This window comes from Epinephelus lanceolatus, chromosome 4 (genome assembly GCF_041903045.1).
Source record: "Epinephelus lanceolatus isolate andai-2023 chromosome 4, ASM4190304v1, whole genome shotgun sequence".
NCBI lineage: Eukaryota > Metazoa > Chordata > Actinopteri > Perciformes > Serranidae > Epinephelus > Epinephelus lanceolatus.
The window spans coordinates 42,221,048-42,234,472 of NC_135737.1; the positions used below are offsets into that span (position 1 = coordinate 42,221,048).

Sequence of the window (13,425 nt, forward strand, 5' to 3'; positions counted from 1 at the left end):
CTCCATGTGGTTGTTGTGTGTCTTCATGTGGTTGATTTGTGTCACTTTTATGATTGTGTTGTGTCTGTTTGGTCATTTTGTGTCTCTTTGTGGTTGCTCTCTGTGAGGCAAGTTTGTATGTTATTAGGGTAAATGTGTGTCTCTTAAATGTAATTTTGTGTCATTTTTTGTCATTTTGTGTGTCTTTGTATTTATTGTTTGCCTCCCTGTGATTGTTGTGTGTCTTCTTGTACTGGTTTTGTGTCTTTTTGTGGTTGTTTTGCCCATTTTTTTGTAGTTAGTTCCTGTGCATCTCTTTGTGGTCTTTTTGGGTCTCCTCCTTGTCAGTACAAGTTATTGTGAGTGACATTTTGTGGGTAAAGTCGAGGTGGCCCCTGACTCGTGCCAGATGGGCCTGTTCAGTAGGCTGTAGCTTCATATTTAGTGTACAGAGTGGTATCAATGTTCCAATTTTACTCTCAGGAAGAAAACTTCCTTAAGTGTCACACGACTTCTTTGAAAGTTGATAACCACGGCAGCTGTGCAGCATGATAATTAAATGATTATTTAGAACATGTATGACTTTCTGGGTCCAAAAACATGTCCATTAACAACACTCTTCTTTTCTCTTTTTCCTACTCTCTGACAGATCTGTGACAAGGAGTGGCACTACTACGTCATCAACGTAGAGTTCCCGGTGGTGACGCTCTATGTGGACGGAGTGACCTATGACCCCTACCTGGTGACCGACGACTGGCCCATCCACCCCTCACAGATTGACGTGCAGCTCACAGTCGGTGCCTGCTGGCAAGGTAAGTGGGCACAGCTGAGTGGCGATGATGATGATGATTATGATGAGGTGGTGATAATGAAAGGGGGAAGCCTGTGACTAAAATAAAAGTTAAATGTAAAAGATGAGGTATACTGGGCATTCTGCTGATGAATATAGCGTCCATGTGACCAAGTTCAACAATATGAATAATGTTTTTTCTGAAGTACTGTTATTCACTGAGTGTGGAACATGTTCTTTGGCCTTGAATGAACAATGTTATTAAGAAGAGCATTTAGTCTGCCGTTGACAAATGATTGAACCAGCGTGAATGAAGGCACACAATTAAACTGTCCTCTAAACTGATAGCTGCCACTAATTGCACAAGAGGAGAAGAAAGGGCACTTTTTCACACAGTACAGCTTACCGTTGATTTGATAGCCCAAATGAGACTGCTCAGCGATGCTTAGCCTCAGATAAAGAGTCAAGATATCTTTTTGTGCCGGAGCAGGAGCAGGTCATCTTGTGTCGCTTTCATCTGTGGCAGTGAACCCCTCCTCCTCCTCGTCTTCCTCCTCCCCTCCCAGTACTTTCGTTTGACACTGCAAGCCTTTAGTAGGATTAAAAGGGCCTTGAATAGTAAAAGGAGTTCAGAGACTATTTCAGTGTTTTTTTTCCAGTTGTGGGCTAATCCTTAGTAAAGACTTGTAAAGGTGATCCTGAAATCTGAACATTAGCCACAGCAGATTGCCTTTTCAAGGCGAGGAGCTTTAAGTGTCCAGCTTGTTGATTGCAAACATGTTGCAAAGATGAGCTCATTCATTATCTAACTGGCTCCAGAAGCCTCGGCTCTGAGTGTGTTTGTAGAGCAGTGGTGAAAAGAAATTCAACATTTGCAGAGTTGCGGCAGTGGGTTTATCTTTGCCTTTCTGTTGCACTGCTGAATGGCCTTACAAACAGGACAACGTGATTGTGTGCAAATGGATGACAGGGTAAATAAAAAAGATTTGTCAGCTCCAAACAGTATGGCGGCAGACAACTGTGATATTTTGTCCATATTTAATTAAATTCCATGATATAATTTCACGGTTCATAACATTTAAGTGGTCAGTCAGCATTGTCGCATGGAAATAAATTCTGTCCTGACCACAGCAAATGAACATAATTTAGAATTATCATATTTCAGATAGTTATCCAAAGAAAGCATTCTAGTGTGGTGTGACAAGGTTTTAGGGTTTCAGTCTATGAAGTCTGCAATTAAACCTGCCTCAAACTGCCATTGGGGGCGGCTAACACACATGAATCAGTTTTTATTAGCAGGGCAGTTTTAGTATCCAAAGATGGCGCACAATAAATTCTACTTCAGAGGCTATTCATACCCTAAGAAAAAAAAAAACATTTTGGGCAAATGTAATCAAATTTAAAGACACTGAAGTATAGATTCTTGAAAGTGTCAGTCCAATATAATCAGACTAGTCTGACTCTAATATATTGAAGCTGTTGCTTGGTTGAGAGGTGATGGCAGTGACAATGACACAATAACTGTGTACTGTGAATAATGAGTTACTCCAAAATGATGCTTTCTGCCTCTGCGTTACCTTGAGGCTAAGTTTAGTCATCTTTCACACCAAATGTGTTTGGTTCAGTTCCGACATTCTCGGATATGTTGGACAATTTGATTTGGTTTGTTTAGGCTGCTGTGAAAGCTGTCAATCAAACTCTGGTGCTGACTAAACAACCACGTGGCTGACAAGTGGACTCTGATGCATTGGGAAACATAGTTGGACAACAATGTTGTTGTTAAGGGGGTGAAAGGTCCAACTCCCAAGGTGTCAAATACTGACACATTGCCATGCCCTTCGGCATCTGATATTGATGCGCAAGGCTCCCTTTGGCGTGATGAGTCCCACTAGATTTTCAGCTAACTCCAATGTCAACCTATCCACAGTGATATTTGATGCTCTGAGGAGCTGACATAGTATAAGGAGTGAGAAAATCCATGTGGGGAGGTAGTCAGGGTGGTGGATTGGTCGAATAAACACAGGACTTTGACCCAGGAGACCGCTGTTTGTGTCCCATGTAAAACCAAGAGTAACATAAGCACATCAAGTACAACGTATTTATGTCACGTTATATAACACTGAACCATAACCCCATAGCAAACATACTTATTTCAACCCAAACCCGGCACTTGGGCAGTGACTTGCTGCATCAGACACTGGCAAAAAATGTCGCCCTTTAACGTCAGCATAATACACGGTCGCCATTGTAGTTTAACGGTGTGGCGTCGGGGGAAACGCGGCATGACAAGAACAAAAGTTAAGGTGGCGAAAGTCCGAGTCGGGCGGTCAGCCGTGACTTCTGTCTGACTGCTGAGTGTGGCCTCTTCCTGTGTCTGTCCTTTCAAAGTAAATTCCCACATGGTCCAGTCATATACAGTAGGTTTTGATTTATTTTGACAAGGTGCAACTCCTAATATAGTTTCTCTTTTTTTCCTGAGTGACTAATGAAATCTTGCTGACTAATGACGATACTGGTTGACTAACGTTTGGTCGACTATTAGTTGGCAGCGCTCCAAATGTCTTTGGCTGTTTAAGACCTCCATTGCTCACATTAAAATGTTTCAGGAGGTTTCATCTTGATATCAAATACCCAGTCTTTTGGAAAGCCCTTAATTATGTGTGAATATATGCACTGTATGTGTTAGTGAGTGTGGTGGTGCTTATAGGGTGTCGCTCCCAGGAAAGATGTGTCTGCACCATAATAAACAAGACTACACCGCCAGGGGAAACTGCTAGATTGCATTGCTCATTAAGATGCATGCAATGCACTTGTTAGAGTGACTTCCTGCAACAACAAAGCGGTGAATTACCCAACTGTAAAGTCTGCATTTGCACTTCTCTCCTATCCTCTGATAGAAGGGTTGCCCCCACCTGTCCTTCCTTCCTCACCTCTAAGAGTAAGTGCTGGCTGTGCAGTTTTCACACAGTCAGCCTATATTTACCCTCTGACCTGGCTCCAAGTGTTCATGTCCAGAAGTGTGGAACAGTCAAGTGGTGAAGAGCAACACACTCATCTCACCTCATTCTTCTTTTTCCTCGACTGTGTAATCACACGCTGCTGCTCTGCCTCTCTGACTCCCCTCATCGCAGCAGCAAGCATGCAGGAAGAAATATTGAAGATTACACGCATGCACAAATTGAACCATAAATATCTGTGTGTATACAGTATAATGACTAAACGCAGGCGCACAGGTGCTGATACAGGTACACTCACAATAAATCACAAATTAAATGAGAGACTATCTTACACTTAAGTAATGATCCTATTTCCAGCTCACCCATGCCTCTCCGGTCTCATCTGTTGCTCCTCTGGAAATTACGCAAATAAAGCTGAGGCGAAGGGAGAGTGAGGATCTATAGAGCCACGAGCGCTGCACAGAACGAGCAAAGAGAGCTGACACCACGTAAAAAACAGTCTCTGTAAAGTGGAATGATCAGCGGTTTTATCACCCATATCATTCTCGCTCCGCAGCGTCTCGCTAATCCCCTCTCCTCTGCGTCTCTGTCTGGGACCCTTAATGGTTTCTCTGGCTAAAGCCTAAATTGATAACATCTGTCAGGGTGGGACCGAGCGCATAGGTGGACATCTAGAGAGAGGGCAGGGAAAAAGGAAGAAAATAACTGCGTTGAGGAAGGAGTGCAGGTGAGGCATAAAAAACAGGAAAGAATATGTTTGGGATAGTTTGGTATCCAAATGGGATCTTGTGGGTTTATTAGGTAGTTACGCAGCTGTCCAAAGCTTGATAGGATAAGTTCAGGAACATTTTTTATTGAACTGTCAGTTATTGGCACGACAGAAAACTAAGCATGAAAAGAACATCAACAAGTATTTTTTTCTGCTTGTTTCTCTTGTTTCAGCATTGGGCCGGTTCAGACCAGGATCTGACAACAACACAGCTGTGCTCCATTGACTCTAATGCAGTCGTTTCAGGCTGGTTTTGTGGATTTGGAGCTAAATGTTGTGCCTGGGGCACGTCGTGTATTAATGATACTCGTTACCTGGAGAGGTTGGAAAAAGATACACGTTTCTTCCCTGTTCCAAAACCAAAATCAAACCCTGAAAAGTGTAGGGTTAGCTAGCTACTGAAGATATAGCCTAGTGTATACACGTGCTGCTTTGGCTTTTTAATGATTATAACAGTGAAAAGAAAAAAGGCCAACCCTGCTGTATAGGAACCAGTGAAGGGAAGCAGGGAAACTTGTGTGACTTCTCCCAGAGATCCCTGCCCGTCCAGCGGCAGATGTCCGGGTAGTGGCAGCAGCACGGCGGTGAAGCCAAACACCGTTTATCTGTACACACTGATTCAGCATTGGCGATCACCAGTGTTGTGGAGGTTCACTTTTACACTGTGGTCTGTAGCCTATAGTTCGGCTTTAGCTTCTAACTATCTTTGTCTTTTTAACCTGTTGTTGCTGCTGAGTCAGTTTGACATCCTGGATATATCTTTCAAACACAGACTGTAGACCCCTCTGTCTGCTTCTCTCTGGAATCTCTGTTTAATTTTTCCAAAATATGATCATATTTCTTTAGGAAGCACTGTTGTAATTTGGGCTCCATGCTTACTCCAACAGCTTGTTGGACCATCACAAAGGGGCAGGGCTTAGCAAAAAGTCAATTCTTGTAGCTGCCCCCATATTTGCATCTTCCCAGTCAAAGCCAAGAAAATATTGGCGTTGCACATTTCTGCAAACCATGGATATGTTACATTGTACGTTTTATAACATATCATAGCAATGTTTTTGTTAAGGGGTGAACTAGTATATGAGCTGACTTTGTCATTGGGTATTGGAGGAGATGGTGTCACCAGGGCTGCAGACCAGTGTTTGAGACCAACAAACTAGTTGTTTTTAGTGAGTCATCGCTGTGTTTCAAGCATCTTTTTAGTCACCAAACGTGGTTGTTTATTAGCATCTCATCACTGTGTTTCCACTGGGGATACCACCACGACAAGTGTTTGTTTTATACAGAGACATCACTGACTTTCCTACTGGAATAGTGTCATAAAAAGTACCTAATCTAGACATTACTGTATTTTTAGCCAAGCTTGTGCCACCAAAAGTGAGTATTTTAAGCCAAAACAGATCCGTTCCTAACGTAAACAAGTAGTTTTGTGTCTGAACCTAACCCCACATTAACCATAGCATTACTGAAATGTGAAGTTTCAACATATTTGTTATAACATACAACTGTAACCTATCCCTGGTTTGTTAAAATGTACCATGCCAACATTAATTCTGGTGACTGGGAAGGCAGGCAGGCAGATGACAGACTAGAAGGTTGATATGATCTGGGTATATCACATAACCAGTCGGACTCTGCTACAATGGCAATAAGGGAGCTCTTTTCCAGATGGCCATAGCGCACAATGTAGCTCCAGTTTAGCAACTGCAGGGATGATTCTAATTTATATTTTCACAAAGCACCGTAGGGCATGATAAAGTGTTTCCAGTAGTGGTCAGCCGTGTCTCCACCTGCACTGACTAAGCTTTTCAGACCCTGGATACATCACTTAGGGCAGTGATACATGTGCCTGCATCATCCACAGGGAATTACCTGGTCAAGGTTGGGAACGTCTGATGAAGTGTAGCTGAGGGGTTTTGAATTGAGGATTCCCCCAGCTCCAGTTACTGTAGAATATTGCAGAGTATTTCTTCAGCCACCAACTGGATTTCCTGGTTCTCCTCCAGCAACTGAATGCATCTGGGAGGCTGCTCAATGCATACTCAGGAGCCAAGACATACTGTTACATTTACCTAATGTGGGTCGTACTCAAGCCAGATAGAAAGGTCAAGAAAGGCATGTACAGGATGCAGAGGGGGTTAGAGGTCAGTTTAGAGCAGCATGGGAGCTACTGTCCTGTTTCTCATAATGTAAAGGTCCCAAATGCATCGTCATCGGAGTTATTGAGTGCTCTACTTTCCATGCTGGTGATGCTTTTAACAATAGTCAGGCTAAAAAGCAGTGAGATGATTGGACCACTTCCCTCATTTGCTGTATCTACTGGTGAGGTGGAATTATAGGCTACAATAGCAAGTAGCAGCTTTCCTATATGGTCAGTAGACGCACATACACAGGATAATGAACTGATGCCATGACGTTATTCTGATGGCTCATAATTCCGAAGTCCCAATAGCCTGGAAAAATATCCTTTTGGCCCAAAATGCTGTTTGTCCAATAACATGTTATCCACAAAACAAACGGCCATTAATCTGAAGAGCTGTTTCTCCGAAAATATGCCACACACTCTCCCAAACAGAAGCACATGGACAGTTCTATCAGAATGACGTTGATGCACCTTTAACCACCTACCCTACTCTGCCTCTGATTGGCTTACCTTTATCTTCTTATCCTAACCTCTTATCCTATTCCTGTCCAATCCCACTCTTCATGCCTAAACCTAACCAACCCAATCAACAGTGGCAACGTATGCTAGCCAAAGTTATAAGGTCCGATGATGTCATTCTGCATAATAATTAGCCATGTGCTTCTGTTTCGGTGAGTGCCATCTGAAAAAATGGCCCTTTGGAGGTTTTAGGAGGGATACCAGGGTGTCAAAGGGATTTGGTTCAAAGGAACTTTTTGTGACTTCGGAATATTGGGCTGTCGAAACAATGGACAGTCCCCAGTAAGCTCAGTGAATGCGCACAAAGCAACTGACTACTGTACGCACAATCTCAACGGTGAAGTCAAGAAAAGAATGCTAAAAGCCATTCTTTGCCGCTTGCCTCAAACAATCACTTGGGAGCAGACTTTTGCAGAGGGGCTAAACAGATGCATTGATAGAGAGACAGAAAGACTGCTTCTTAGTAAAAACCTTACCTTCACTATATCTTTGCCCATCAATCTTCGCTTTGCTCCATCCTCCTTTTAATCTATGAATACGTTTTACTGTGTAAGGATTATTTTTTATAACAAATGTCATTAGATGGAGGGACTGTTCTGTACTTTCAGTACGTTGGTGGATTACAGTCAGAGCTGGAGCCAAGCAGTGAGAAGGGAAGAGGTAGTGAGAAAATAAAGGTGAAGTTGTGCTACCCAAAGCTAGTAACCTTTCGGCTAATGAGTGGTTCTGAGACTTTTCTGGCTGGTACTGGCCTTTACGGAGTTCAGAGAACATGCTTTAAATGTGTTGACTTTTTCCTTACCTTTATCTCGCCTGGATGGGCTGGCTGAGTAACACTTGCACTTTTACAGCAGCACCCTGCTGCTTAGTCACAGAACGGAGGCACAAAACATGCATCTTAAGGCCAATTATAGTCATAATTTGGTCATCAGGATTATAATTAGAAAGAGGATAAGGTCACTGTTAGCTTGATGATCTTGTAGTGTGTAAGGGACTTAGATGTGCCACATACCAACAGAGACAAGCATGACTTGATGGTAATTACTGTAGATTAACCCTAACCCCCAAAACAAATATCTACGCGAGGTTTCTGTGACCCATTATAATGATTGTTAAGACTGGGTGAAGGGTCACTGTGTTTGCTCTGGTAGATACTTTAATGTCTTGTTGTACAGTAGGTTTTGTTGTTGTGCTTAAAGCAACATGGGTAGATAAACACCAAAGCAAATACTGCTTCTAGCCAATAGTGTCACCACAAGCCTCAAATAAACTTGTGCTTTAAATTTCAGAAAGGCCTCTCATAAACTGTTTCACTATATGTGTGTGTATGGTTGTGTGTGTAGGTGGGGAGGTGACCAAGCCACGGTTCACTCAGTACTTCCGGGGCAGCCTGTCCGGACTGACCATCCGACCGGGGAAGATCGAGAGTCAGAAAGTCATTTCCTGTCTGCAGGCCTGCAAAGAGGGACTAGACATCAACTCCCTCGAGAGTCTGGATAAGAACATAAAGGTAGGTATTTATTCATCAATCTTTTTTTTTTAAAAAACATTTCCTTTTTATTGATTTGTCTACAGAGATACAGTACACTCTTACATAGAAACAGGTTCCATTAGGTCCATCCTAACATTTCCAAGTTTTTTGTGCAGCTACACCTGCTGTATTTTGTTTTTTGAGTCCTCAATCAATGAATATTGAAACTCCAGGGTAAATAGAAAATAAGTCAAATTTTCAATAATTAAAACAAATAAACTGTCGTGGCTGTGGTTTACCTCGTCCTATGGTTTCTATTGTCTTTCCTCCCTTTACTTAATTGCTTTTTGAAGTTGTTTCTAGGAATACCTCATGTAGGTGGGAAATCTAAGGGATTTTCAACAGAAAATGCTCGACTATATACATTAAATGAAAAACTTCGAGAGCATAAAAAAGGTTGAACAGAGCCTGCAGAAGTAAACAAGTCCAACCTCTACCTAGACAGCATTATTATCTTTATCCTAGTCATTTTCAAATTGTCCTTCATTCATTCATGTCCTGTATGTAAGATTCTCACCTGAATATCGTCTATGATGGTCAGCCATTGTTGGTGATGTGGAGCATCATCTTTGTAATTGCTTTCCTTCCTGCAGCAAGGAGGATCTTGACCAAATATTGAACGATTCTTGTGCACTGTGTCCTCCATATGCCCCAAGTACAATACAATACATGCTCAAAAAGAACAGAATGTATACCATCCCAGAAGGTTGGATTTTCTGTTCAATCATTTTTACAATTCAGTTTTCGTTTGGATTAAACAAATGTTATATAACGTGGTGACAGTTGGGACATTAGTGAGCCTTGGAGGTGCTGGTTGGTGGATTTTGTTACCTTAGCCAGGCCAGCTGTTTCCAGTCTTTATGCTAAGCTAAGCTATGTGCCATAGCTTCATATTCACAGTTTACACGTGAAAGTGGTATCAATCTTGTCATCTAACTCTCGGCAAGAAAGCATATTTGCCTAAATGATTAACATATCTTTAAATTCAATCTCTGACATGTTCAAGTTGTTTTTCTAACAACATTCTCACTCCGACCTCGTCACATATTGATGTTTTGGTCATGGACATTCCACGTCCACATATGACGTGCAGTGTAGCCTAGGTGCATTTGTTGTTGATGTTCTGGGACACTGCGTCAATTTCTCTTCTTTCAAGATACACTTCCATTATCAAAAGGAAATTTAATGTTTAAATACAGTCTCTTTCCAAATAAATCCACTATGCCGGTACAACACCGCAAATTGACATTTTTTTCCTTCAACAACAAACACTTGGATTAGGTTCAGGCAACAAAAGGAAGTGGTTAGGTTTAGCAAAAAGAACAGGGTTTGGCTTTAGAATCTTACGGGACATGAACATCGCTCTCTTGGGTGAAAGTCAGTGTTTGTTGGACCCATCCGCCCCACTCTGACTTTCGCTGCCTTAACTTTTGTCCTTGTCCCGCTGCATTTCCCCCCTGACACCAGCGGGCACCGTTAAACTATAAAGGCAACCGACTGTGTATCATGCCAACGTTAAAGGATACCTTTTTCGTTGGTTTCTGATGCCACAAGTCACTGCCCAAGCGGATGTTGATGACTTCAGAGTGAGACCGTGCTCACTATACTGAGTATACATTCAACATCCTCGCTGGTGTGTGCACATGCACAGAAACACACAGTTTGATCCCAGTCGACACAAAAACACTTCCTCTTTAAATTACCACAGCTAAATCACCACTTGGTTTCCTTGAAACTCCTCAGACACCTCCCACCCCTCTTTCAGCAGCTCAGCTAATCCATCTCCCTGCACTGTGGAAGATAGAGGGCAAACAAGATGGATAGGGGTTTGTGTAGACTCAAAGCCGGCCCCCTATCCACCCATCCTCAGCTCCTTTAACTCTTACCCTGTCTTTCTGTCTTCAGTCTTCTTGTCTCCCTTCACTTCTGCTGCTCAATCTGTAGAGCTCCTTGTGCTGTGTTGCAGCAAAGAGATCCCTGCCAACCTTTTGAGAAGACAAGGTAGGATGAGGAGAGAAGAGGAGAGGAGGACAACCTCTCTAGAGCCAGTGTAATTTATCTTTTGAGAGCTATTTCATTTTCTTCTTAGCTGCACACTCGTCTGGCTCCCTTAAGTCCACGGGAAGCTTAAGGACAGTTTAGCCAAGCAGGTGCAGGACTGGCACAGCACAATCAGAGGAGAATAACAGGGAGGGAAGGAGAGACGGTGGGAGGTTGAGGCAGATAGACGGGAGGTATAGCGACAGAGAACAGAAGATGAGAGGAGACAGCAAGAGAAGGGAAGGTGTGAAGGGGAAAATGACAGGGGAGAGGGAGTGCACGGAGAGCCCCGTGGAGTGCCGAAGTACCGTCGCCCTGCTGCTGAGAGCCAGTTTAAGGAAATGGGAGACACTAGGTGCACTCTGCAGTTCTAGCAGGAGACCACTAAACCCTCTTTAAAGTAAGAAGGGCTTCAAATCCCTGCCATCAAACTCTGCAGGAAAACACACACCTCTGTCAGACTGTACTTGTGAGGTGAGTCCACTGACTGTTTTTTCCTCTCTTGGTTTAAAAGGCCATGCCAGTGTTTTCTTCATGAATACACACATTTCCTTTTACTATTATGCTACTGTTTTCCTTCCTGTCATCTGTGCAGCCTCTGCCTTCCACTGATTTCCGTACAGAATGAAAATCTGTTTGCAAAGGCTCGAGACTACCTTAGAATAGGTGATCCATCACAGTGAACATGTTGCTTTCAAAGTTACGTTACTGTTGCATGGTAATGCAGCACAAACATGATGTTCACTTTGATGGATTACCTGATTCAAGTAAGTTTCAAGTCTCAGCAAGCTGAGGTTCATACTCTACCACTGCACAGTGAGATGAATAGAAATCAATGGCTGACTGAAGTGGTTGACTAAAATTTGGGGTTGCCCCTGCATGCTTTGGACCTTTTAACCGGTGCAATTACAATTACAGCATTTACAAACGGACTAGATCAAATGCCTTGTGTGAGAGAGCTGCTCCTGATTGGTCAGAATTTCCATGTGGGAGAAATCCAGGAAGTAAAGCAAATGTTGAAGAAGAGTACACTTGCAAGATAAATGTGACACTTTCTAATGTCACAATGGAGGGACAACTACGCAGGTTGATTTTAGCACTGCTCATCGTGGACTATATTGCTGTCATTGTTCATTTTAGTCAAACCATACAGTTTGAAAACGAGGCGCGGCTCCAACTAGAAAACAATGTTTTGATGCATTGGATGTGCTGAATGTGCATATTAAGGCAGTACAGGAGGAGGTGCACATTAATAATCCTCCAGGACTGTAACATGCTCATGTTTAACCCAAACAATGTGTCATGTGACTGCAGTTGGTTCAGATCCAGGTCGGAACATGCTCTCACCACAAACGAACCGCACCAGAGTTCGTTTGAAACCGGACTGAGACCACCTCTTCAAGAAGGTCTCAGTCTGGTTGTTTTGGTGCACACCTGAGTGTGATTGCTGTGTTCACACCTGCCCAAACAAACCGCACTTAAGGGGCAAATGAACTTGAGTTTGATTGAACTGAACCAAACAGGGCAGGTGTGAAAGCACCTTAAACAGAGTGAACGAGACGTGCTGCAGCTGACAGCCACAAAACAGACTGCAATGTAACCACTCGGGTCATGTTCACACTGTCAGTTTACGTCCACTAAAAGCGCTTGTTTTTGTCACTGACTACATGTGTCTGGCGACACTCTGGAAAGCATCCTTACCAGTGGTGGCTGCTGGTCTTTCAAGGAGGGGAAGCTCATTTTTGGCCTACATCATAAAATGTGTCCATTTATTTATACGTAAATTCTACCCTCTGGGGCTGCTACGCAAGGCCCAGCGTCCAGGCCAGCCGAGGCCAGCCCACTGCCCCATAGACCCCCAGAGACGCTGAGCGTCCGATGGGCGGGACAAAACCGAGCATTTATCCAATGACTGTCTAGTTTCGCTGCAGTGGAACAACCCACTCTGTGCTTCCCCACTGAAGTCTTTGGACGCTGAGCTTCAACACTGTTTAATGCACTGTGACGCTACGGGAATGAATGAGAAGAAAGTCTTGTCAGTGACCTGTGATAAGTAGCTGATTCTGAACAAAAGTTGAGCGCGTTCTAGTGCATATTTAGTCAATGAAATGTAAACACAACAGTACATATTTGACCACTTATTTTTTGACATTTTAGGGGAAGCTGAGCTTCCCTTGCAGTCTTAGAGCAATCGCCACTGATCCTTACAGAAAAAAACCTGTCTGTTAAAGAGTAAGATCCTGTTTGTTTATCCAGAATCTGCCTGTAAATCACCTCTGACAATTCTACAGGACTCCATTAAATAAACAATAATTTAAGCATGTATAGGTCAGCATATTCTCACATTTAACTGGGTTAAGTAAGGATTTATTGCAATCAAACCAGAGTTGGTGATTGCTGGAACAGTGAAAAGAAGAAAAGATGTTTTTTGTGAGTGTTATGTTGCTTCCATCAACATTAAATGAAGTGTGTTTTCCAGTTATAAAATTACTGTTTACTTAAATTGAGGTTTTGGTGTTTTTAGTTAAACAGTTTTTTAACAAAAAGGCCTTTCCATGTAGGAACCATTACGAACATAAACTGATGGTGCAAACATGCCCCATATTGTTGCATTGCAATCTGTCTCCCCGTTGCAGCAGTCTCGTTCGATACTGGGCCAATTACAAAAATTGTCGTTTCCATTAGTCAGAGAAAAAAACA

At 42.8% G+C, this 13,425-nt stretch overlaps 1 protein-coding gene across 1 annotated transcript in view; it reads left to right on the forward strand.

Annotated features, from left to right (window-relative positions):
* The window catches only part of LOC117260077 (calsyntenin-2-like), a 373,596-nt gene that overhangs the window by 317,888 nt on the left and 42,283 nt on the right, over positions 1-13,425 (forward strand). Inside the window, exons 9-10 of the mRNA XM_033631954.2 lie at positions 629-791; positions 8,498-8,664. Coding sequence (XP_033487845.2) covers positions 629-791; positions 8,498-8,664 — 330 coding nt within the window. The remainder of the gene's footprint in view (positions 1-628; positions 792-8,497; positions 8,665-13,425) is intronic.